The sequence below is a fragment of the Coregonus clupeaformis genome, unplaced genomic scaffold, assembly GCF_020615455.1.
Source record: "Coregonus clupeaformis isolate EN_2021a unplaced genomic scaffold, ASM2061545v1 scaf0028, whole genome shotgun sequence".
NCBI lineage: Eukaryota > Metazoa > Chordata > Actinopteri > Salmoniformes > Salmonidae > Coregonus > Coregonus clupeaformis.
The window spans coordinates 270,001-295,561 of NW_025533483.1; the positions used below are offsets into that span (position 1 = coordinate 270,001).

At 47.0% G+C, this 25,561-nt stretch overlaps 1 protein-coding gene across 1 annotated transcript in view; it reads right to left on the minus strand.

The window, feature by feature from the left end:
* The window catches only part of atp10a (ATPase phospholipid transporting 10A), a 129,274-nt gene that overhangs the window by 45,959 nt on the left and 57,754 nt on the right, over window positions 1–25,561 (minus strand). Inside the window, exons 10-12 of the mRNA XM_045212597.1 lie at window positions 12,725–13,289; window positions 8,124–8,227; window positions 5,597–5,723 (exon numbers count right to left, since the gene is read on the minus strand). Of these exons, the coding sequence (XP_045068532.1) occupies window positions 5,597–5,723; window positions 8,124–8,227; window positions 12,725–13,289 (796 nt within the window). The remainder of the gene's footprint in view (window positions 1–5,596; window positions 5,724–8,123; window positions 8,228–12,724; window positions 13,290–25,561) is intronic.

The window sequence follows — 25,561 nt, forward strand, 5'->3', positions numbered from 1 at the left end:
TCTACCAGCTGAGCTACAGAGGACCACAAAAAAGTTGAAAATACTGTATATATATTTTTTTTAAATGTTTATGAATATTGCTGGAAACAACAGAATAAACTACTTTGAAATGACATACCTACAGTGGAAAAGAAGAGAATCTTCTTTCTAATGATGTCAACTTTATTTCTCAACTCCTAATATTGAGCAAATTACACTGATTGGAGCCAATTACACTGATTGGAGTCTCTGACACAGGGTTTGAAAAGGCACCTGCGAATAGGCTTCCAGTGTGGCAAGAAAAACTATTTCTCAAGGAAGAGTTTTGCTAGGAGTGGTCTGAGTAGTGTTATTGGTCTGTTAACCAATTTACCGGCTGGTGACAGTCCTGTGTAGATTGATTGTATTTCCAACCAGCAACTATCAGGAAATAACACTGATAAAACAGTTTCACACTTTTACAGTGTTCGTTTCATTAGCTGTTGCACAATATGATACAAAACACAGGAAAAACTGAATGTTGACTGCACTGGGCCTTTAACCAGCTAAACAGCTGCTCTTAGCAGAACTATGTGTGGAGTTAGCCTATTAGCTAGAAAGGTATGTTTGAGTTCACACTTCCTCTTTCAATTATATTGTGGGGAAGTCAAAAATAATGAAACACTCTCTACCAAATCTCCAAAATGACTAATTTGAGGTAGAAATTAGTTGGATCACTCAACAAAAAAGGCAGAGTATTTATTTTAGCTGACTTTAATCCATTGTTCAGGATGAGTACAGGTGACTGACGTTTTGACGTCAAGCTGAGGTCTTCTTCAGAGTGCCTAAACGTCAGTCACCTCTACTCATCCTGAACAACGGATTAAAGTGAGCTCAAATGAATTATTCTCAAATCAAAATCACATTTTATTGGTCACATGCGCCGAATACAACACGCCCTTAACTAACAATGCAGTTCAAGAAAGAGATAAGAAAATATTTACTAAATAAACTAAAGTACAACCAAATGTAAAAAAATTAAAAGTTACAATAAAATAACAATAACGAGGCTATATACAGGGGTCAATGTGTAGGGGTACAGGTTAGTCCAGGTAATTGAGGTAATTTGTACATGTAGGTAGGGGTAAAGTGACTATGCATAGATAATAAACAGCGAGTAGCAGCAGAGTAAAACCGTAGGATAGGCTGGGGGTAGAAGCTGTTAAGGAGCCTTTTGGACCTAGACTTGGCGCTCCGGTACCGCCTGCCGTGCGGTAGCAGAGAGAACAGTCTATGACTAGGGTGGCTGGAGTCTTTGGTACCGCTTGCCGTGCGGTAGCAGGGAGAACAGTCTATGACTAGGGTGACTGGAGTCTTTGGTACCGCTTGCTGTGCGGTAGCAGGGAGAACAGTCTATGACTAGGGTGGCTGGAGTCTTTGGTACCGCTTGTCGTGCGGTAGCAGAGAGAACAGTCTATGACTAGGGTGGCTGGAGTCTTTGGTACCGCTTGTCGTGCGGTAGCAGAGAGAACAGTCTATGACTAGGGTGGCTGGAGTCTTTGGTACCGCTTGCCGATGCGGTAGCAGAGAGAACAGTCTATGACTAGGGTGGCTGGAGTCTTTGGTACCGCTTGCCGTGCGGTAGCAGGGAGAACAGTCTATGACTAGGGTGGCTGGAGTCTTTGGTACCGCTTGTCGTGCGGTAGCAGAGAGAACAGTCTATGACTAGGGTGGCTGGAGTCTTTGGTACCGCTTGCCGTGCGGTAGCAGAGAGAACAGTCTATGACTAGGGTGGCTGGAGTCTTTGCCCATTTTTGGGGCCTTCCTCTGGAAGCTTGGCCCCAGTGATGTACTGGCCTGACCAGCCTTTCAAAGCACTTCATGGCTACCGACATGAGTGCTACGGGGCGGTAGTCATTTAGTCAGGTTACCTTCGCTTTCTTGGGCACAGGGACTATGGTGGTCTGCTTGAAACATGTTGGTATTACAGACTCTGTCAGGGAGAGGTTGAAATCAACATGTTGAAATGAATAGGTTTGGTAGAAAATAGTTCAGCTTCAGCAAACACTGGAAAGGAGGGTCGACAAAAATCATCAGCTTAACAAGAAAAACTTCCAAAAGGACTAATTCAAGGATGAAAGGAGTTGGAGAATTCAACAAAAAGGATGTACACGAATCGATTTGGTTGCTAAACAACCAATCCGTCTATAGGTGGCATGCATTTAAAAAGATTAAAACATTCTGCACACACCTCTTCAGAAATGTGATCAAATTTGCCATTGCGCTTTAGAAACTGGCATTGCCCAGTACCAACATCTCCTAATCATACAGCAAATGGGGGTGTTTTTGTTACCATAAAAGTTGAAGAGGTGTGGGCGGCAGGTAGCCCAGGGTTAGAGCATTGGGTCCGTAACAGGAAGGTTGCTGGTTGGAATATCCGAGCCAACTACGTTAAAAATTTGTCGATGTGCCCTTGAGCAAGGCACTTAATCCTAATTTCGTACAGGGGTGCCTATAACACAACACATTTCACGGCACCTATCAGCTGACAATAAAATAGTATTATTACTATATAAAATAATAATAATAATAATAATGAATGGAGGGCGTTTCCCAGGCAGGGTTGTAACGAACGAGCTCAGAAATATAGTATGGCTCTGATTTATCAATGAAAACATGCATATCCATGTTTGTTGGGTGCGACAGTTTGATAAATCCCAATAATTTGTTTGCGAATGCAAAACCTAGAAACTCCCAGAATTGAGTTCCAAATTTACATATAATTATATATCATAATTGATAAATGAAGTGTTGCTGGCTTACCTATTATATTATATATTATATATTATTATAACATTTAATTAATTAATTTAATTACTGTGCCATTTTTAAAAGACATGCCCCGCTCCGTCCTTGACTTGGCCAGTTGATAATCGGCCCGATAATTGCCTCAACTGAACCTAAACTATACCGAAACTAATTTCACACATATAACAACAGATGAAGTAAAGTATGATGGGGGAGAAAGGGGGAGAATGGGTGAGTTGATGAGTGAGGGGGAAGTGGACAATACATCATTATGTAATCACCAACTGGGAATGAAGAACAAGGCCATTCTATTGTATGGTTCCATTCTAATTATAATCTCTAAATGATATGTACCTTACATCAGCCGTTGTACTCCACAACCCACAATGGTGCTGAAGAATGACATCACTCTACCAACGCAAGGCTAGAAAGAACGTTTCTGTCATGGACACCATACATCTGACAGTTTCCATCGACAGGACACAAGAAAGGGACCGCACCTCAACCAAACAAAGGTCTGTCAATATTACAGAATACGTATCGCCATATATAGATTCATTTATTCAATATGCTCACTGTTTAACGCGTGTTGTTTTTCCTATGGGAAAATAATCCTAATGTATTTTATAGCCTCCCGAGTGGTGCAGTGGTCTAAGGTCGTAGCCGTCCGCGACCGGGAGACCCATGGGGCGGCGCACAACTGGCCCAGCGTCGTCCAGGGTAGGGGAGGGAATGGCTGGCAGGGATGTAGCTCAGGTAACGTTACTAGTAGCAGGGAAACATACTGTTGACCCGGCAACACAAGTAACGTTACTAGTAGCAGGGAAACATACTGTTGACCCGGCAACACAAGTAACGTTACTAGTAGCAGGGAAACATACTGTTGACCCGGCAACACAAGTAACGTTACTAGTAGCAGGGAAACATACTGTTGACCCGGCAACACAAGTAACGTTACTAGTAGCAGGTCGGTGGGTTTGTGTGTGGGTGGGTGGGTATGTGGATGTGGGTGGGTCAGTGTGTGTGTGTGGGTGGATGTGGGTGTGTCGGTGGGAGTGTGTGGGTGGGTCGGTGTGGGTGGGTGTGTGTGTGGGTGTGTGGTTGTGTGGGTGGGTGTGTCGGTGGGTGTGTGTGTGTGTGGGTGGGTGGGTGTGGGTGTGGATGGGTGTGTGTGTGGGTGGGTCGGTGTGTGTGTGGGTGGGTGTGTGGGTGGGTGTGTCGGTGGGTGTGTCGGTGTGTGGGTGTGTCGGTGGGTGTGTGTGTGGCGGGGTCGGTGTGTGGGTGTTTTTGGGTGGGTGTGTCGGTGGGAGTCTGTGTGTGTGTGGGTGGGTGTGGGTGGGTCGGTGTGTGTGTGGGTGTGTCGGTGGGAGTGTGTGTGTGTGTGTGTGGGTCGGTGGGTGGGTGTGTGGGTGTGTGGGTGTTTGGGTGTGTCGGTGGGAGTGTGTGTGTGGGTGGGTTTGTGTATGTGGGTGTGTGTGTGGGTGTGTGTGGATGGGTCGGTGTGTGTGGGTGGGTGTGTCGGTGGGAGTGTGTGGGTGTGTCAGTGTGTGGATGTGTGGGTGGGTGTGTGGGTGTGTCGGTGGGAGTGTGTGGGTGGGTCGGTGTGTGGGTGTGTGTGTTTGTCGTATGGGTTAATGATTCAGCAATCAGGGGGGCAGAGAGCTGCAGCAAAAATGGATCAAGTATATCAGCCCCAGTGATTTGTGTGGGTGGGTCGGTGTGTGTGTGGGTGTGTGGGTGTGTCGGTGTGTGGGTGTGTGTGGGTGGGTGGGTGTGTGGGTGGGTGGGTGTGTGGGTGGGTGGGTGTGTGTGGGTGGGTGGGTGGGTGTGTGTGGGTGTGTGGGTGGGTGGGTAGGTGTGTGGGTGTGTGTGGGTGGGTGTGTGGGTGTGTGGGTGTGGGTGGGTGGGTGGGTGTGTGGGTGGGTGGGTGTGTGGGTGTGTGTGGGTGTGTGGGTGGGTAGTGTGGGTGTGTGTGGGTGTGTGTGGGTGTGTGGGTGTGTGTGTGACTCAATACACTGCTTTTTATTTAAATGTTTTTACATATAGTGTACAGTAATAAACTAATGGCAATGCTATTTTATTTTATTTGAAATGAAAAATAAATAAATATTCTAATGTTACCTAACACCTTCATGAACATAACCAAATTATTATTTTAGCATTAGCATTTATATTACATGTATTAATTACACTGTTAGAATGTCGCAGTCAAAAGAACTGCTAGGTAGGTTGAAGAGGCCCAGCGGTTCTAGTGTTAAGGGTAACCATCTTAGCTAATAGATGCAGGTTAGTCTCCAGTCTCAGAGCTGACAGACAGACAGCAGACCCCTCTCCCCCTCCCTCCAGGTTAGTCTCCAGTCTCAGAGCTGACAGACAGACAGCAGACCCCTCTCCCCCTCCCTCCAGGTTAGTCTCCAGTCTCAGAGCTGACAGACAGACAGCAGACTCCTCTCCCCCTCCCTCCAGGTTAGTCTCCAGTCTCAGAGCTCAGACAGACAGCAGACCCCTCTCCCCTCCCCTCCAGGTTAGTCTCCAGTCTCAGAGCTGACAGACAGACAGCAGACCCCTCTCCCCCCTCCCTCCAGGTTAGTCTCCAGTCTCAGAGCTGACAGACAGACAGCAGACTCCTCTCCCCCTCCCTCCAGGTTAGTCTCCAGTCTCAGAGCTGACAGACAGACAGCAGACGCCTCTCCCCCTCCCTCCAGGTTAGTCTCCAGTCTCAGAGCTGACAGACAGACAGCAGACCCCTCTCCCTCTCCCTCCAGGTTAGTCTCCAGTCTTAGAGCTGACAGACAGTCAGCAGACTCCTCTCCCCCTCCCTCCAGCTTACCTAATAGATGCAGGTTAGTCTCCAGTCTCAGAGCTGACTGAAAGAGCAGCTCTTCTCTTCCCTGTATGGCCGTCTCTGCCTCCAGATGGTGTCGCAACCAGACAGCATACTCCTCCTTAGTGATAACCTGACACACACACACACACACACACACACACACACACACACAGAGAGGAAGAAAAGGTCCTTTATTTGATCAGGGAGTCATACTGAGACCAAGGTCCTTTATTTAATCAGGGAGTCATACTGAGACCAAGGTCCTTTATTTGATCAGGGAGTCATACTGAGACCAAGGTCCTTTATTTGATCAGGGAGTCATACTGAGACCAAGGTCCTTTATTTGATCAGGGAGTCATACTGAGACCAAGGTCCTTTATTTGATCAGGGAGTCATACTGAGACCAAGGTCCTTTATTTGATCAGGGAGTCATACTGAGACCAAGGTCCTTTATTTGATCAGGGAGTCATACTGAGACCAAGGTGTCTTTTACAGATGAGCCATGAATTACAGAAATTACAGAAAATACACACATCAATATAAATACAAAATGCAAGCAGAAAGAAAAACAGTCATAAAAACATTAATCAGTAATAAGGTCCTCAACCAGCTTTCTGAGGCACCAAAACATCCAATTTAAGAACATTTAGAAGATTGTTCCACAACTAAGGTGCAAGAAAACTTAAAAGCTGATTTATGTCTAAAGTTTAGTAATGATGTTGGGTACAGTGGGACTTTTTGTAAAAGGGCTTTATACATGAAAACATAGCAACGTATTAACTTACGTGACATCAAAGATGACAAACCAACATTCTGATAGAGAACACAGTGATGAGTACCAAACCAGTAGTTCATATAGATGATGTCACCATAGTCTAGGACTGATAGGAACGTTGACTGAATAATCTGCTTTCTACTATGTAGCGAGAGGCAGGACCTGTTTCTATAGAAGAAGCCCATTATTATTCTCAGCTTCTTAACTAACTCATCAATACGCTTTTTAAAAAGACAGTTTTTCATCTATCCAGACGCCCAGATATTTGTAAGCAGGGACACGATCAATATGGACACCATCCAAAGTACATATGCTTAAATCAGAATTATTTTTATGCGCTCTAGAGAACAACATATACTTAGTTTTACATGCATTCAGTACTAATTTCAAGTCAATAAAGTTTTTCTGTAAAACACAATGAAGCCAGACTGTAGTTCAGGCAGGTTATGTTTTTTTACAGACAAGTCTGTTGTTAATGTAAACAGTAATAAGTACAGGATCCAGAATGGACCCTTGCGGGACACCTTTCGCAATATCCAGGAAACCTGGTTTAACACCGTCAGTAGATACACATCGAGTTCCATCGGTCAAGTAATTTTTTAACCAGTTAGTTACATGCAGCCTGGTCTAGGACAATTGAGGAAAGCCTCTGAATTAGCAGTAATATAATATAATATGCCATTTAGCAGACGCTTTTATCCAAAGCGACTTACAGTCATGCGTGCATACATTTTTTGTGTATGGGTGGTCCCGGGGATCGAACCCACTACCTTGGCGTTACAAGCGCCGTGCTCTACCAGCTGAGCTACAGAGGACCAGCAGTGAGTGATCAACAATATTGAAAGCCTTTGACAGGTCAGTGAAGAGGGCAGCACAATGTTGCCTTTTATCCACAATGTTAACAACATGTATAACTAGGGATGCAGCAGGTCTCAAACCAGACTGATGTACATTTAGAATACATTCCAAAGATAAGTAAGATCTTAGCTGAGAATTAATCAAGGATTCTAATATTTTAGCTAGACGAGAAAGTTTAGAAATAGGGCGATAATGATTTAGGTCACAAGGGTCACCATCTTTGTGAAGGGGGAGTACATGGTCCGCCTTCCAAACCTTGGGGATAGTACCAGATATAGTCGTATGGGTTAATGATTCAGCAATCAGGGGGGCAGAGAGCTGCAGCAAAAATGGATCAAGTATATCAGCCCAAGTGGATTTGTTTTTACGTCAATCTTAGCAATCTCTAGCACATCACAGATAGTAAATTGTTTAAATGAAAACAAATATTCACTAGAAGTTGACGGGTCGACCGTAGAGTCTGCTAGAGGCTGGCAGAGGACTGACCAGGGTCAATTAAACCACCGTTTCTCTCAAGTAAAAAGCCTGCCGAGATGATAAAATAACGATTCAAAGCTTCACTTATTCCATTCTTCTCAGTTATGATGCCAGAGTCAGAACTTGCTTAGGCAGGGGAGAAGAGGAATTTGTACGCTTCAGTGCAGTTACTGTTTTCCAAAATGTAGAAGGATCACCAGCAGAGATAGATCTTAAAAAGTAGCTTGATTTAGCTTTTCTGAATCGAGATAGTACATCTGTTTCTCAATTGGCTGAAAGCTTGCCGGTCCACTACAGAGTCAGTTTTCCTTGCTTCAGGCCTGAATGAGCTCAATGATGGAAATAGTTTTTAAAAATAAAAGTCCTGCAAAAGCCCTATTTGTGCTGAAGAGGTATTGTGTCTTGGTGAAGCGGTGTTACCTTGTTGGCGATGCAGAGCGTACGGAGACCGTCCGCAGCGTAGAGGTTCAGGTCGTTCTGGGTCTTGTACAGGATCTTTCTTTGGCGTCTCCCTTTGGAATCATCTGAAAAGTGAAAGAGGAACTAAATAAACCTGTGCAAGTTTGCATCAACATCGGCTCCCTCTGTTGTCTCTTGCAGGAAAGTTACTTCTCACACACCAAACATTTAGGAAACTTCTAAAGTGATATTCAGTAACAGATTCCTCTATAACGTCTTGCACTTCTCACACATCACCACAACCAGCCCACATGCTGAGATGTCACCGGCTGCTTCGGACTCAGCTCTTAAGAGTCTGGTTTTAACAGACCATTAATCTAGCTGTAATTACAGTCATTCCCTCCCTATTCAATCAAACCCGGCACCCAGAAGTTTCAGTGGTATGACAACATTCTTCTTGTCCATTTGGTCATAGCTTTACTAGAGTGAACCTACTGCCGACCGAGGCTGGTCCCAGATCTGTTTGTGCTGTCTTCAGCGTTTTCCTGAAGTACATGGAGTAGCTAGCCAAATAGAAAAGTAGCCAGCCAGGGAGTTCTGGGATGTGGGGGTCCGGGGGGGTCCGGGGGGGACACGCCCCCGAAATAGTTTTGGCAGAACAAGCTCTATTGTGTTGCCCTCTGGTACATTCTAATGTCTTGACTCCATCTGAAATACACAGCTAAATGATTGAATACTTAACGACTTTACCAGATCAGTAAAATTAGTAAAATGAGTTGTGGTAATAGAGTAGAAAGACATGACTTTACAATTTAAATAACTGAAAATGTATGAGTTCAGTTTGTTGTTGTTTTGGATATCGTCTAGGACTTTATGATCAGGACTATTAAGTAAAATAACCTTAAATCTTTTTTAACGTTTAACTTGTCTTCTCCTGAGAATAAATTCATATTTACAGTTTTACTGCAAGAAATGAATTGCAATCAATATCTTTAATAATACCATACAAGTATCATGACATTAGCCCTGGGAGCCATTTAGTTCCACGTCAGCTAGAGAGAGAGACAGAGACAGCCAGCCAGCCAGCCAGAGACAGAGACAGCCAGCCAGCCAGCCAGAGACAGACAGACAGCCAGACAGCCAGACAGACAGACTGCCAGCCAGCCACAGACAGACAGCCAGCCAGCCAGCCACAGACAGACAGACAGACAGCCAGCCAGCCACAGACAGACAGCCAGCCAGCCAGCCACAGACAGACAGACAGCCAGCCAGCCACAGACAGACAGCCAGCCAGCCAGCCAGCCAGCCACAGACAGACAGCCAGCCAGCCAGCCAGCCAGCCAGCCAGACAGAGACAGACAGACAGCCAGCCAGACAGCCAGACAGACAGCCAGCCAGCCACAGACAGACAGCCAGCCAGCCAGCCAGCCACAGACAGACAGCCAGCCAGACTGCCAGCCAGACTGCCAGCCAGACGTACCCCACCTTCACAAGGCAGGCTGGTGGGAGAGGGAGAAACACTTAGGGTAAATCAGTGCTTGAAATGGGTGCCAGTACCGTGTTGGGCCCTGCTGGTGTGCAGGGACGGTATTGGTGGACGGTGAATACAATCTTACCATCTAACCAAGACCTCCTCGTCAATCTCCTAAACTCACCTGACCAGACAAGGTTACAAGTAGACATCCCCTAACTCAGCTGGCCATGGCTCAGACAAGGTAACACACAGTTTTAAACATCCAGGGTTATCAAGATATGACAACGCCGTTGTTTTTCACAGAAACTACCTATAATTGAAAGTAATGAATCAGTAGTAGAGATTGACTGGTGCTACTGTAGTGAGAATCTATTCCATTTGTCCAGGTGTGAGAAGACCGAGCCAGCCTCTGTCCCCACGTGGAGATTATATCACTCTGGACCACAGACAAGACTCAATCCTACTGCAGAATGAAGTCTACTGACAGTAAAGAAGGCCGACCACACAGATTACAAATCTCAGTACTACAGATAGGCTAACACACAGTAGACTGTAGGTTACACACCACCCAGACAGACACACATAGATACAACCCTCAGCACAACTGCATGAGTTGGTTAACATCAACAGAATCCCTAAATACGTCACCACCACCTGCAAGTCAACATCCTTACAGAATTATCACTATGACAACATTAAATCACCATCAAGAGGTAACCCAACCTACAATCTCACAACCCTGCTCAAGTATCATATTGACCACTCCTTTCCCATCTCGGTCCCAGAGTCGTTTGTGCATGTATGACAATGACCAATGAAGTTGGTTACAGAGCACAAACAGACCTGGGACCAGACTACCCTTCCCCTGCCACACAAACAGACCTGGGACCAGACTACCCTTCCCCTGCCACACAAACAGACCTGGGACCAGACTACCCTTCCCCTGCCCTCTGTGAGCTCCACCACGTCACCATCACACAAACAGACCACTACCCCAACAATAAAACCCAACCAACCTTTAATCTCCTCCTCCTCGTACACTGCCTTCAGAAAGTTTTCACACCCCTTGACTTTTTCCACATTTTGTTGTGTTACAGCCTGAATTTAAAATTGCCATTTGTTGTCACTGGCCTACACACAATACCCCATAATATCAAAGTGGAATAATGTTTTTTTAATTACTTTTTTAAAACAAATTAATTAAACATTAAATGCTGAAATGTTTTGAGTCAATAAGTATCCAACTCCTTTGTTTTGGCAAGCCTAAATAAGTTCAGGAGTATAAATGTGCTTAACAAGTCACATAAGTTGCATGGACTCACTCTGTGTAATAATAGTGTTTAATTAACATAATTATTGAATGACTAAATCATCTCTGTGCCCCACACATACAATTATCTGTGAGGTCCCTCAGCCGAGCAATGAATTTCAAACACAGATTCAACCACAAAGACCAGGGAGGTTTTCCAATGATTCTAAGATACAGGCCTTCTTCCTAACTCAGTTGCCGGAGAGAAAGGAAACCGCTCAGGGATTTCACCATGAGGCCACTTTAAAACAGTTGCACAGTTTAATGGCTGTGATAGGAGAAAACTGAGGATGGATCAACAACATTGTAGTTACTCCACAATACTAACCTAAATGACAGAGTGAAAAGAAGGAAGCCTGTACAGAATACAAATATTCCAAAACATGCATCCTGTTTGCAACAAGGCACTAAAGTAATACTGCAAAAAATGTGGCAAAGCAATTAACGTCTTGTCCTGAATACAAAGTGTTATGTTTGGGGCAAATCCAATATAACATCACTGAGTACCCCTTCATATCTTCAAGCATAGTGGTGGCAGCATCATGTTATGCTAAGGTAAGTAGCCTTGGCTTGTGCAAGCCGGAACGGCTCATAGGGCAGGAGCGTGGGGCAGCTTGATGTACAAGTACACCCCCTGGAAGGACGCTAGTCTATCGCAGGGCCTTAACCCACATCTATCTCCTTAATGCTGAGTTCCTCGGCACTCGGCCAGGGATCATGTTATGGGTATGCTGGGGAGTTCTTCAGGATAATAAAGAAACGGAATGGAGTTAAGCTCAGGCAAAATCCTGGAGGAAACCCTGGTTCAGTCTGCTTTCCACCAGACACTGGGAGACTAGAGGAAACCCTGGTTCAGTCTGCTTTCCACCAGACACTGGGAGACTAGAGGAAACCCTGGTTCAGTCTGCTTTCCACCAGACACTGGGAGACTAGAGGAAACCCTGGTTCAGTCTGCTTTCCACCAGACACTGGGAGACTAGAGGAAACCCTGGTTCAGTCTGCTTTCCACCAGACACTGGGAGACTAGAGGAAACCCTGGTTCAATCTGCTGTCCACCAGACACTGGGAGACTAGAGGAAACCCTGGTTCAGTCTGCTTTCCACCAGACACTGGGAGACTAGAGGAAACCCTGGTTCAATCTGCTGTCCACCAGACACTGGGAGACTAGAGGAAACCCTGGTTCAGTCTGCTGTCCACCAGACACTGGGAGACTAGAGGAAAACCTGGTTCAGTCTGCTTTCCACCAGACACTGGGAGATGAATTCACCTTTCAACAGGACAATAACCTAAAACACAAGGCCAAATCTGCACTGGATTTGCATACCAAGAAGACGGTGAATATTCCAGAGCGGCCGAGTTACAGTTTTGACTTAAATCTACAGCAAGACTTGAAAATGGTTCGGCAAATGTTGTACAATCCAGGTTTGGAAAGCTCTTAGAGACTTACCCGAAAGACTCACAGCTGTAATCGCTGCCAACGGTGATTCTAACATGTATTGACTCAGGGCTGTGAATACTTATGTAAATTAGATGCATTTCATTTTCAATAAATATGCAAACATTTCTAAAAACATGTTTTAACTTTGTCATTATGAGGTATTGTGTGTAGATGGGTGATAAATTGTTTTCAATTCAGGCTGAAACAACAAAATGTGGAATAAGTCAAGGGGTATGAATACTTTCTGAAGACAGTGTACAGGGAGGAGGAGATTAAAAGGTTGGTTAACTCTGGAATACTTTCTGAAGGCACTGTAGGTCAGATTATACCTAATAACTCCAGGCATCATATTGACGAGTCCTCTACCGCCCCTCCCCTGGCCTGCTGTGAGGTCCTCCTACCTGTAGGTGGCAGTGTGATGAGGTCCATGATGACAGAGTCAGCTCCTTTGGTATAGACGGTGATCTGGTCTGTCAGAGGGTGTCTCACCACCACAGACATCCTCTTCCTGGTGGAGTCAAACCCCAGAGTGTGGAGCAGCTCAAAGCTCAACTTCCCCAGGTGAGGTAGCTCCACCGTCACCTGATCAGGTAGCCGGCCAACCAGACAACACTTATAGGCCCGCGCCGCATACACCAGGGCAGCCTCGTCAGGTGACTCTGCCTCGTAGCGCAGCTCGCCTTCCTCCAGGGCCCCAGGCTTTCCCTCGGTAGTGTGAGGAGGGACAGAGGAGAAGGCATGCTCCAAACCCCCCGGACCTCCAGGGTGATGCTCCTCGTCTAATTTAGTCAGGGTGCTCTCAGCGGAGGGGGAGGAGAGGACACTGGAGCATTCGCGGTGGGAGGAGCGGTTGAGGCTGGAAGAGCTGCTGCTGTTGGAGTTGGAGGTGAGACGGCTGGGGGTGAAGCGCTTGATGAAGTCCTCGATAGTCTTCACTGGGGACTTGAGCCCAAACCTCATCCGTACCTGAGAGAGAGAGAGAGTGAGACAGAGGGTTAGAAACATTAGCTCAAATCTCATCCACACCTGAGAGAGAGACAGTGAGACAGAGGGTTAGAAACATTAGCTCAAATCTCATCCACACCTGAGAGAGAGACAGTGAGACAGAGGGTTAGAAACATTAGCTCAAATCTCATCCACACCTGAGAGAGAGAGAGACAGTGAGACAGAGGGTTAGAAACTTACCTGAGAGAGAGGGATAGAGAGAGAGGGTGTGAGACAGAGAGACAGGGAGTTAGAAATATCAGCTCATCATCTGCACCTGAGGCAGAGAGAGAGGGATAGAGAGAGAGACATGAGACAGAGAGACAGAGAGGGAGACATGTGAGACAGAAAGAGGGAGACATGTGAGACAGAGGGAGACGTGGGACAGAGAGAGGGAGACATGTGAGACAGAGGGAGACGTGAGACAGAGGGACAGAGAGAGGGAGACGTGAGACAGAGGGACAGAGCGACAGAGGGACAGAGAGAGGGAGACATGTGAGACAGAAAGAGGCAGACATGTGAGACAGAGGGACAGAGAGCGGGAGACATGAGACAGCGGGACAGAGAGAGGGAGACATGAGACTGAGAGACATGTGAGGCTTCTCTCTGAAACCACACATCCATCTGAAGGTGACGCTTGAAGCAATAGAGGAAATCAACAAGATCCACAAGTATTCTTTCACAATAGCTGGCAGCGGATTTTTTTTGCCTGATGCAGGACTCTAGTGCAATAGGGGAGAGGCTAAACATTCACACCTCCATTAATTTACAAAAGGATGATCTACTAGCTCGGCTAGGTGTGATGATCTACTAGCTCGGCTAGGTGTGATGATCTACTAGCTCGGCTAGGTGTGATGATCTACTAGCTCGGCTAGGTGTGATGATCTACTAGCTCGGCTAGGTGTGATGATCTACTAGCTCGGCTAGGTGTGATGATCTACTAGCTCGGCTAGGTGTGATGATCTACTAGCTCGGCTAGATGTGATGATCTACTAGCTCGGCTAGGTGTGAAGAATCCCCCAATTTGTGCCACAGTTTAGACTACTGTACTGATAGATGCTGCGGTCAGTCAGAGTTGAGTCCTATTGTAAAGTGTAGCCTAATGGCCAAAAAAGGGCAAACTTGCAACGTATTCGATGCTTACGTCCTCTAAAGTTTTACATTTCTAACTCAAAATCACAGACCATATTTGTCATAACGAAAAATGCATCAAACCCTACAAATATATAAACGTATTATAATCCACATAATAATTCAAATGAAATTAGCTGTAGTAATGTGTCAAAACTATTAAATAACACATACGGAATCATGGGGGGGGGGGGTATACAGAAGATGGCCCTATTGGGAAAAGACCAAGTCCATATTATGGCAAAAACAGCTCAAATAAGCAAAGAGAAACGACAAGCCATCATTACTTTAAATCAAATCAAATTTCATTTGTCACCTGCGCCGAATACAACAGGTGTAGACCTTACAGTGAAATGCTTACTGACAAGCCCTTAACCAACAATGCAGTTTTAAGAAAGAATACCCCCCCACCAAAAAAGAAAAAGAAATACAATATAAAATAATACGAAATAAAAGTATCAAAATGTTTAAGAGCAGCAGTAAGAACAACAATAGCGAGGCTATATACCGGGAGGTACCGGTACCGGGTCAATATACAGGCTATATACCGGGAGGTACCGGTACCGGGTCAATATACAGGCTATATACAGGGGGTACCGGTACCGGGTCAATATACAGGCTATATAACGGGAGGTACCGGTACCGGGTCAATATACAGGCTATATACCGGGAGGTACCGGTACCGGGTCAATATACAGGCTATATACAGGGGGTACCGGTACCGGGTCAATATACAGGCTATATACCGGGAGGTACCGGTACCGGGTCAATATACAGGCTATATACCGGGAGGTACCGTAACGGGTCAATATACAGGCTATATAGAGGGGTACCGTACCGGGTCAATATACAGGCTATATACAGGGGGTACCGTACCGGGTCAATATACAGGCTATATCCGGGAGGTACCGGTACCGGGTCAATATACAGGCTATATACCGGGAGGTACCGTACCGGGTCAATATACAGGCTATATACCGGGGTACCGGTACCGGGTCAATATACAGGCTATATACCGGAGGTACGGTACCGGGTCAATATACAGGCTATATACAGGGGGTACCGTACCGGGTCAATATACAGGCTATATACCGGGAGGTACCGGTACCGGGTCAATATACAGGTTATATACAGGGGGTACGGTACCGGGTCAATATACAGGCTATATACGGGAGGTACCGGTACCGGGTCAATATACAGGCTATATACCGGGGTACCGTACCGGGTCAATATACAGGCTATACAGGGGGTACGGGTCAATATACAGGCTATATACCGGGTACCGGGTCAATATACAGGCTATATACCGGAGGTACCGGTACCGGGTCAATATACAGGCTATATACAGGGGGTACCGGTACGGGTCAATATACAGGCTATATACCGGGAGGTACCGTACCGGGTCAATATACAGGCTATATACCGGGAGGTACGGTACCGGGTCAATATACAGGCTATATACAGGGGGTACGGTACCGGGTCAATATACAGGCTATATACCGGGAGGTACCGGTACGGGTCAATATACAGGCTATATACAGGGGGTACCGTACCGGGTCAATATACAGGCTATATACAGGGGTACCGGTACCGGGTCAATATACAGGCTATATACCGGGAGGTACCGGTACCGGGTCAATATACAGGCTATATACAGGGGGTACCGGTACCGGGTCAATATACAGGCTATATACGGGAGGTACCGGTACCGGGTCAATATACAGGCTATATACAGGGGGTACCGGTACCGGGTCAATATACAGGCTATATACAGGGGGTACCGGGTCAATATACAGGCTATATACCGGGAGGTACCGGTACCGGGTCAATATACAGGCTATATACCGGGAGGTACCGGTACCGGGTCAATATACAGGCTATATACCGGGGGTACCGGTACCGGGTCAATATACAGGCTATATACCGGGAGGTACCGGTACCGGGTCAATATACAGGCTATATACAGGGGGTACCGGTACCGGGTCAATATACAGGCTATATACCGGGAGGTACCGGTACCGGGTCAATATACAGGTTATATACAGGGGGTACCGGTACCAGGTCAATATACAGGCTATATACCGGGAGGTACCGGTACCGGGTCAATATACAGGCTATATACCGGGAGGTACCGGTACCGGGTCAATATACAGGCTATATACAGGGGGTACCGGGTCAATATACAGGCTATATACCGGGGTACCGGGTCAATATACAGGCTATATACCGGGAGGTACCGGTACCGGGTCAATATACAGGCTATATACAGGGGGTACCGGGTCAATATACAGGCTATATACCGGGAGGTACCGGTACCGGGTCAATATACAGGCTATATACAGGGGGTACCGGTACGGGGTCAATATACAGGCTATATACCGGCGGTACCGGGTCAATATACAGGCTATATACAGGGGGTACCGGTACCGGGTCAATATACAGGCTATATACAGGGGTACTGCACCGGGTCAATATACAGGCTATATACAGGGGGTACCGGTACCGGGTCAATATACAGGCTATATACAGGGGGTACCGGTACCGGGTCAATATACAGGCTATATACAGGGGGTACCGGTACGGGGTCAATATACAGGCTATATACCGGGGGTACCGGTACCGAGTCAATATACAGGCTATATACAGGGGGTACCGGGTCAATATACATGCTATATACAGGGGGTACCGGTACCGGGTCAATATACAGGCTATATACAGGGGGTACCGGTACCGAGTCAATATACAGGCTATATACAGGGGGTACCGGTACCGGGTCAATATACAGGCTATATACAGGGGGTACCGGTACCGGGTCAATATACAGGCTATATACCGGGGGTACCGGTACCGGGTCAATATACAGGCTATATACAGGGGGTACCGGTACCGGGTCAATATACAGGCTATATACAGGGGGTACCGTGCACCGGGTCAATATACAGGCTATATACAGGGGGTACCGGTACCGGGTCAATATACAGGCTATATACAGGGGGTACCGGTACCAGGTCAATATACAGGCTATATACAGGGGGTACCAGTACCGGGTCAATATACAGGCTATATACAGGGGGTACCGGTACCGGGTCAATATACAGGCTATATACAGGGGGTACCGGTACCGGGTCAATATACAGGCTATATACAGGGGGTACCGGTACCGGGTCAATATACAGGCTATATACAGGGGGTACCGGTACCAAGTCAATATACAGGCTATATACCGGGGATACCGGTACTGAGTCAATGTGCGGGGGCACCGGTTAGTTGAGGTAACTGGGGTAAAGTGTACATGTAGGTAGAGTTATTAAAGTGACTATGCATAGATAATAAACAGAGAGTAGCAGCAGCGTAAAGGGGGGGCAATGCAAATAGTCTGGGTAGCAATTTGATTAGATGTTCAGGAGTCTTATGGCTTGGGGGTAGAAGCTGTTTAGAAGCCTCTTGGACCTAGACTTGGCGCTCCGGTACCGCTTGCCGTGCGGTAGCAGAGAGAACAGTCTATGACTAGGGTGGCTGGAGTATTTGACAATTTTGAGGGCCTTCCTCTGACATCGCCTGGTATAGAGGTCCTGGATGGCAGGAAGCTTTGCCCAAGTGATGTACTGGGCCGTACGCACTACCCTCTGTAGTGCCTTGCGGTTGGAGGCCGAGCAGTTGCCATACCAGGCAGTGATGCAACCAGTCAGGATGGTGCAGCTGTAGAACCTTTTGAGTATCTGAGGACCCATGCCAAATCTTTTCAATCTCCTGAGGGGGAATAGGCTTTCTCGTGCCCTCTTCACGACTGTCTTGGTGTGCTTGGACCATGATAGTTTGTTGGTGATGTGGACACCAAGGAACTTGAAACTCTCAACCTGCTCCACTACAGCCCCGTCGATGAGAATGGGGGCGTGCTCAGTCCTCTTCTTTTTCCTGTTGTCCACAATCATCTCCTTTGTCTTGATCACGTTGAGGGAGAGGTTGTTGTCCTGGCACCACACGGCCAGGTCTCTGACCTCCTCCCTATAGGCTGTCTCGTCGTTGTCGGTGATCAGGCCTACCACTGTTGTGTCATCGGCAAACTTAATGATGGTTTTGGAGTCGTGCCTGGCCATGCAGTCATGGGTGAACAGAGAGTACAGGAGGGGACTGAGCACGCACCCCTGAGGGGCCCCCGTGTTGAGGATCAGTGTGGCAGATGTGTTGTTACCTACCCTTACCACCTGGGGGCGGCCCGTCAGGAAGTCCAGGATCCAGTTGCAGAGGGAGGTCTTTAGTCCCAGGGTCCTTAGCTTAGTGATGAGCTTTGAGGGCACTATGGTGTTGAACGCTGTGCTGTAGTCAACAAATAGCATTCTCACATAGGAGTTCCTTTTGTCCGGGTGTGAAAGGGCAGTGTTGAGCGCAATATAAATTGCATCATCTGTGGATCTGTTGGGGCGATATGCAAATTGGAGTGGGTCTAGGGTTTCTGGGATAATGGTGTTGATGTGTGCCATGACCAGCCTTTCAAAGCACTTCATGGCTACAGACGTGAGTGCTACGGGTCGGTAGTCATTTAGGCAGGTTACCTTAGTGTCCTTGGGCACAGGGACTATGGTGGTCTGCTTGAAACATGTTGGTATTACAGATTCAGACAGGGAGAGGTTGAAAATGTCAGTGAAGACACTTGCCAGTTGGTCAGCACATGCTCGGAGTACACGTCCTGGTAATCCGTCTGGCCCTGCGACCTTGTGAATGTTGACCTGTTTAAAGGTCTTACTCACATCGGCTACGGAGAGCGTGATCACATAGTCATCCGGAACAGCTGGTGCTCTCATGCATGCTTCAGTGTTGCTTGCCTCGAAGCGAGCATAGAAGTGGTTTAGCTCGTCTGGTAGGCTTGTGTCACTGGGCAGCTCGCGGCTGTGCTTCCTTTTGTAGTCTGTAGTAGTTTTCAAGCCCTGCCACATCCGACGAGCGTCAGAGCCGGTGTAGTACGATTCGATCTTAGTGACTGATGTGGCGTACTCAATGCCATCGGAAGAATCCCGGAACATATTCCAGTCTGTGCTAGCAAAACAGTCCTGTAGCTTAGCTTCTGCTTCATCTGATCACTTTTTTATTAACCGAGTCACTGGTGCTTCCTGCATTAGTTTTTGCTTGTAGTCAAGAATCAGGAGGATAGAATTATGGTCAGATTTGCCAAATGGAGGGCGAGGGAGAGCTTTGTATGCGTCTCTGTGTGTGGAGTAAAGGTGGTCTAGAGTTTTTTTCCCCCTCTGGTTGCACATTTAACATGCTGGCAGAAATTAGGTAAAACGGATTTAAGTTTCCCTGCATTAAAGACATGAAGGTCAGTCAATTAGGAAAATGTTAATAACTTTGAAAGTTTCTTCAAGTGCAGTCGGAAAAACCATCAAGCGCAAGGATGAAACTGGCTCTCATGAGGACTGCCACAGGAAAGGAAGACCCAGAGTTACCTCCGCTGCAGAGGATAAGTTCATTAGAGTTACCAGCCTCAGAACTTGCAGCCCAAATAAATGCTTCACAGAGTTCAAGTAACAGACACATCTCAACATCAACTGTTCAGAGGAGACTGTGTGAATCAGGCCCTCATGGTCGAATTGCTGCAAAGAAACCACTACTAAAGGACACCAATAATAAGAAGAGACTTGCTTGGGCCAAGAAACACAAGCAATGGACATTAGACCGGTGGAAATGTGTCCTTTGGTCTGGAGTCCAAATGTGCGATTTTTTGTTACAACCGCCGTGTCTTTGTGAGACGCGGTGTGGATGAACAGATGATCTCCGCATGTGTTTTCCCCACTGTAAAGCATGGAGGAGGAGGTATTATGGTGTGGGGGTGCTTTGCTGGTGACACAGTCTGTGATTTATTTAGAATTCAAGGCACACTTAACCAGCATGGCTACGACAGCATTCTGCAGTGATACGCCATCCCATCTGGTTTGGGCTTAGTGGGACTATCATTTGTTTTTCAACAGGACAATGACCCAACACACCTCCAGGCTGTGTAAGGGCTATTTTACCAAGAAGGAGAGTGATGGAGTGCTGCATCAGGTGACCTGGACTCCACAATCCCCCGACCTCAACCAAATTGAGATGGTTTGGGATGAGTCGGATGGCAGAGTGAAGGAAAAGCCGCCAACAAGTGCTCAGCATATGTGGGAACTCCTTCAAGACTGTTAGAAAAACATTCCAGGTGAAGCTTGTTGAGACAATGCCAAGAGTGTGCAAAGCTGTCATCAAGGTAAAGGGTGGCTATTTGAATAATCTCAAATATATTTTGATTTGTTTAACACATTTTTGGTTACTACATGATTCCATATGTGTCATTTCATAGTTTATGTCTTCACTATTATTCTACAATGTAAGAAAAAGTAAAAATAAAGAAAAACCCTTGAATGAGCAGGTGTTGTAAACCTTTTGCCAGAAGTGTGTTTCTCTAGATGTTTTTGGTTGATGGCAAAGCCATGAAGCCTCTGCTACTAAGCACAGATAAAAATATTTAGAATTAATTCCTGAATTAAAATGCTTTAGTCGATGATTTTGCTCTTCACTCGCAGTCACTTAGTAACCTAGTCCTACTCCTGACCGGTCACTTAGTAACCTAGTCCTACTCCTGACCGGTCACTTAGTAACCTAGTCCTACTCCTGACCGGTCACTTAGTAACCTAGTCCTACTCCTGACTGGTCACTTAGTAACCTAGTCCTGACCGGTCACTTAGTAACCTAGTCCTACTCCTGACCGGTCACTTAGTAACCTAGTCCTGACCGGTCACTTAGTAACCTAGTCCTACTCCTGACCGGTCACTTAGTAACCTAGTCCTACTCCCGACCGGTCACTTAGTAACCTAGTCCTACTCCTGACTGGTCACTTAGTAACCTAGTCCTACTCCTGACCAGTCACTTAGTAACCTAGTCCTACTCCTGACCGGTCACTTAGTAACCTAGTCCTACTTCCGACCGGTCACATAGTAACCTAGTCCTACTTCCGACCGGTCACTTAGTAACCTAGTCCTGACCGGTCACTTAGTAACCTAGTCCTACTCCTGACCGGTCACTTAGTAACCTAGTCCTACTCCTGACCGGTCACTTAGTAACCTAGTCCTACTCCTGACCGGTCACTTAGTAACCTAGTCCTACTCCCGACCGGTCACTTAGTAACCTAGTCCTACTCCTGACCGGTCACTTAGTAACCTAGTCCTACTCCCGACTGGTCACTTAGTAACCTAGTCCTACTCCTGACCGGTCACTTAGTAACCTAGTCCTACTCCTGACCGGTCACTTAGTAACCTAGTCCTACTCCTGACTGGTCACTTAGTAACCTAGTCCTGACCGGTCACTTAGTAACCTAGTCCTACTCCTGACTGGTCACTTAGTAACCTAGTCCTACTCCTGACCGGTCACTTAGTAACCTAGTCCTGACCGGTCACTTAGTAACCTAGTCCTACTCCTGACCAGTCACTTAGTAACCTAGTCCTACTTCTGACCGGTCACTTAGTAACCTAGTCCTACTTCCGACCGGTCACTTAGTAACCTAGTCCTACTTCCGACCGGTCACTTAGTAACCTAGTCCTGACCGGTCACTTAGTAACCTAGTCCTACTCCTGACCGGTCACTTAGTAACCTAGTCCTAGTCCTGACCGGTCACTTAGTAACCTAGTCCTACTCCTGACCGGTCACTTAGTAACCTAGTCCTACTCCTGACCGGTCACTTAGTAACCTAGTCCTACTCCTGACCGGTCACTTAGTAACCTAGTCCTACTCCTGACCGGTCACTTAGTAACCTAGTCCTACTCCTGACTGGTCACTTAGTAACCTAGTCCTACTCCTGACCAGTCACTTAGTAACCTAGTCCTACTCCTGACCAGTCACTTAGTAACCTAGTCCTACTCCTGACCGGTCACTTAGTAACCTAGTCCTACTCCCGACTGGTCACTTAGTAACCTAGTCCTACTCCTGACCGGTCACTTAGTAACCTAGTCCTACTTCCGACCGGTCACTTAGTAACCTAGTCCTACTCCCGACTGGTCACTTAGTAACCTAGTCCTACTCCTGACCGGTCACTTAGTAACCTAGTCCTACTTCCGACCGGTCACTTAGTAACCTAGTCCTACTCCCGACCGGTCACTTAGTAACCTAGTCCTACTCCTGACCGGTCACTTAGTAACCTAGTCCTACTCCCGACCGGTCACTTAGTAACCTAGTCCTACTCCCGACTGGTCACTTAGTAACCTAGTCCTACTCCTGACCGGTCACTTAGTAACCTAGTCCTACTTCCGACCGGTCACTTAGTAACCTAGTCCTACTTCCGACCGGTCACTTAGTAACCTAGTCCTACTCCTGACCGGTCACTTAGTAACCTAGTCCTACTCCCGACTGGTCACTTAGTAACCTAGTCCTACTCCTGACCGGTCACTTAGTAACCTAGTCCTACTTCCGACCGGTCACTTAGTAACCTAGTCCTACTCCTGACCGGTCACTTAGTAACCTAGTCCTACTCCCGACTGGTCACTTAGTAACCTAGTCCTACTCCTGACCGGTCACTTAGTAACCTAGTCCTACTCCTGACCGGTCACTTAGTAACCTAGTCCTACTCCCGACTGGTCACTTAGTAACCTAGTCCTACTCCTGACCGGTCACTTAGTAACCTAGTCCTACTCCTGACCGGTCACTTAGTAACCTAGTCCTACTCCCGACCGGTCACTTAGTAACCTAGTCCTACTCCTGACCAGTCACTTAGTAACCTAGTCCTACTCCTGACCGGTCACTTAGTAACCTAGTCCTACTCCCGACTGGTCACTTAGTAACCTAGTCCTACTCCCGACCGGTCACTTAGTAACCTAGTCCTACTCCCGACCGGTCACTTAGTAACCTAGTCCTACTCCTGACTGGTCACTTAGTAACCTAGTCCTACTCCTGACCGGTCACTTAGTAACCTAGTCCTACTCCAGACCGGTCACTTAGTAACCTAGTCCTACTCCTGACCAGTCACTTAGTAACCTAGTCCTACTCCTGACTGGTCACTTAGTAACCTAGTCCTACTCCTGACTGGTCACTTAGTAACCTAGTCCTACTCCTGACCGGTCACTTAGTAACCTAGTCCTACTCCTGACTGGTCACTTAGTAACCTAGTCCTACTCCTGACTGGTCACTTAGTAACCTAGTCCTACTCCTGACTGGTCACTTAGTAACCTAGTCCTACTCCTGACCGGTCACTTAGTAACCTAGTCCTACTCCTGACTGGTCACTTAGTAACCTAGTCCTACTCCTGACTGGTCACTTAGTAACCTAGTCCTACTCCTGACCGGTCACTTAGTAACCTAGTCCTGACTGGTCACTTAGTAACCTAGTCCTACTCCTGACCGGTCACTTAGTAACCTAGTCCCGACTGGTCACTTAGTAACCTAGTCCTACTCCTGACCAGTCACTTAGTAACCTAGACCTACTCCCGACTGGTCACTTAGTAACCTAGTCCTACTCCTGACTGGTCACTTAGTAACCTAGTCCTACTCCTGACTGGTCACTTAGTAACCTAGTCCTACTCCTGACTGGTCACTTAGTAACCTAGTCCTACTCCTGACTGGTCACTTAGTAACCTAGTCCTACTCCTGACTGGTCACTTAGTAACCTAGTCCTACTCCTGACTGGTCACTTAGTAACCTAGTCCTACTCCTGACCGGTCACTTAGTAACCTAGTCCTACTCCTGACTGGTCACTTAGTAACCTAGTCCTACTCCTGACTGGTCACTTAGTAACCTAGTCCTACTCCTGACCGGTCACTTAGTAACCTAGTCCTGACTGGTCACTTAGTAACCTAGTCCTACTCCTGACTGGTCACTTAGTAACCTAGTCCTGACCAGTCACTTAGTAACCTAGTCCTACTCCTGACCGGTCACTTACTAACCTAGTCCTGACCGGTCACTTAGTAACCTAGTCCTACTCCTGACCAGTCACTTAGTAACCTAGTCCTACTCCTGACCGGTCACTTACTAACCTAGTCCTGACCGGTCACTTAGTAACCTAGTCCTACTCCTGACCGGTCACTTAGTAACCTAGTCCTACTCCTGACTGGTCACTTAGTAACCTAGTCCTACTCCTGACTGGTCACTTAGTAACCTAGTCCTACTCCTGACTGGTCACTTAGTAACCTAGTCCTACTCCTGACCGGTCACTTAGTAACCTAGTCCTACTCCAGACCGGTCACTTAGTAACCTAGTCCTACTCCTGACCAGTCACTTAGTAACCTAGTCCTACTCCTGACCGGTCACTTAGTAACCTAGTCCCGACTGGTCACTTAGTAACCTAGTCCTACTCCTGACCGGTCACTTAGTAACCTAGTCCTACTCCTGACTGGTCACTTAGTAACCTAGTCCTACTCCTGACCGGTCACTTAGTAACCTAGTCCTACTCCTGACTGGTCACTTAGTAACCTAGTCCTACTCCCGACCGGTCACTTAGTAACCTAGTCCTACTCCTGACCGGTCACTTAGTAACCTAGTCCTACTCCTGACCGGTCACTTAGTAACCTAGTCCTACTCCCGACCGGTCACTTAGTAACCTAGTCCTACTCCTGACTGGTCACTTAGTAACCTAGTCCTACTCCTGACTGGTCACTTAGTAACCTAGTCCTACTCCTGACTGGTCACTTAGTAACCTAGTCCTACTCCTGACCGGTCACTTAGTAACCTAGTCCTACTCCTGACCGGTCACTTAGTAACCTAGTCCTACTCCTGACCGGTCACTTAGTAACCTAGTCCTGACTGGTCACTTAGTAACCTAGTCCTACTCCTGACCGGTCACTTAGTAACATAGTCCCGACTGGTCACTTAGTAACCTAGTCCTACTCCTGACCAGTCACTTAGTAACCTAGTCCTACTCCTGACCGGTCACTTAGTAACCTAGTCCTACTCCTGACCAGTCACTTAATAACCTAGTCCTACTCCTGACTGGTCACTTAGTAACCTAGTCCTACTCCTGACCAGTCACTTAGTAACCTAGTCCTACTCCTGACCAGTCACTTAGTAACATAGTCCTACTCCTGACCAGTCACTTAGTAACCTAGTCCTACTCCTGACCAGTCACTTAGTAACCTAGTCCTACTCCTGACCGGTCACTTAGTAACCTAGTCCTACTCC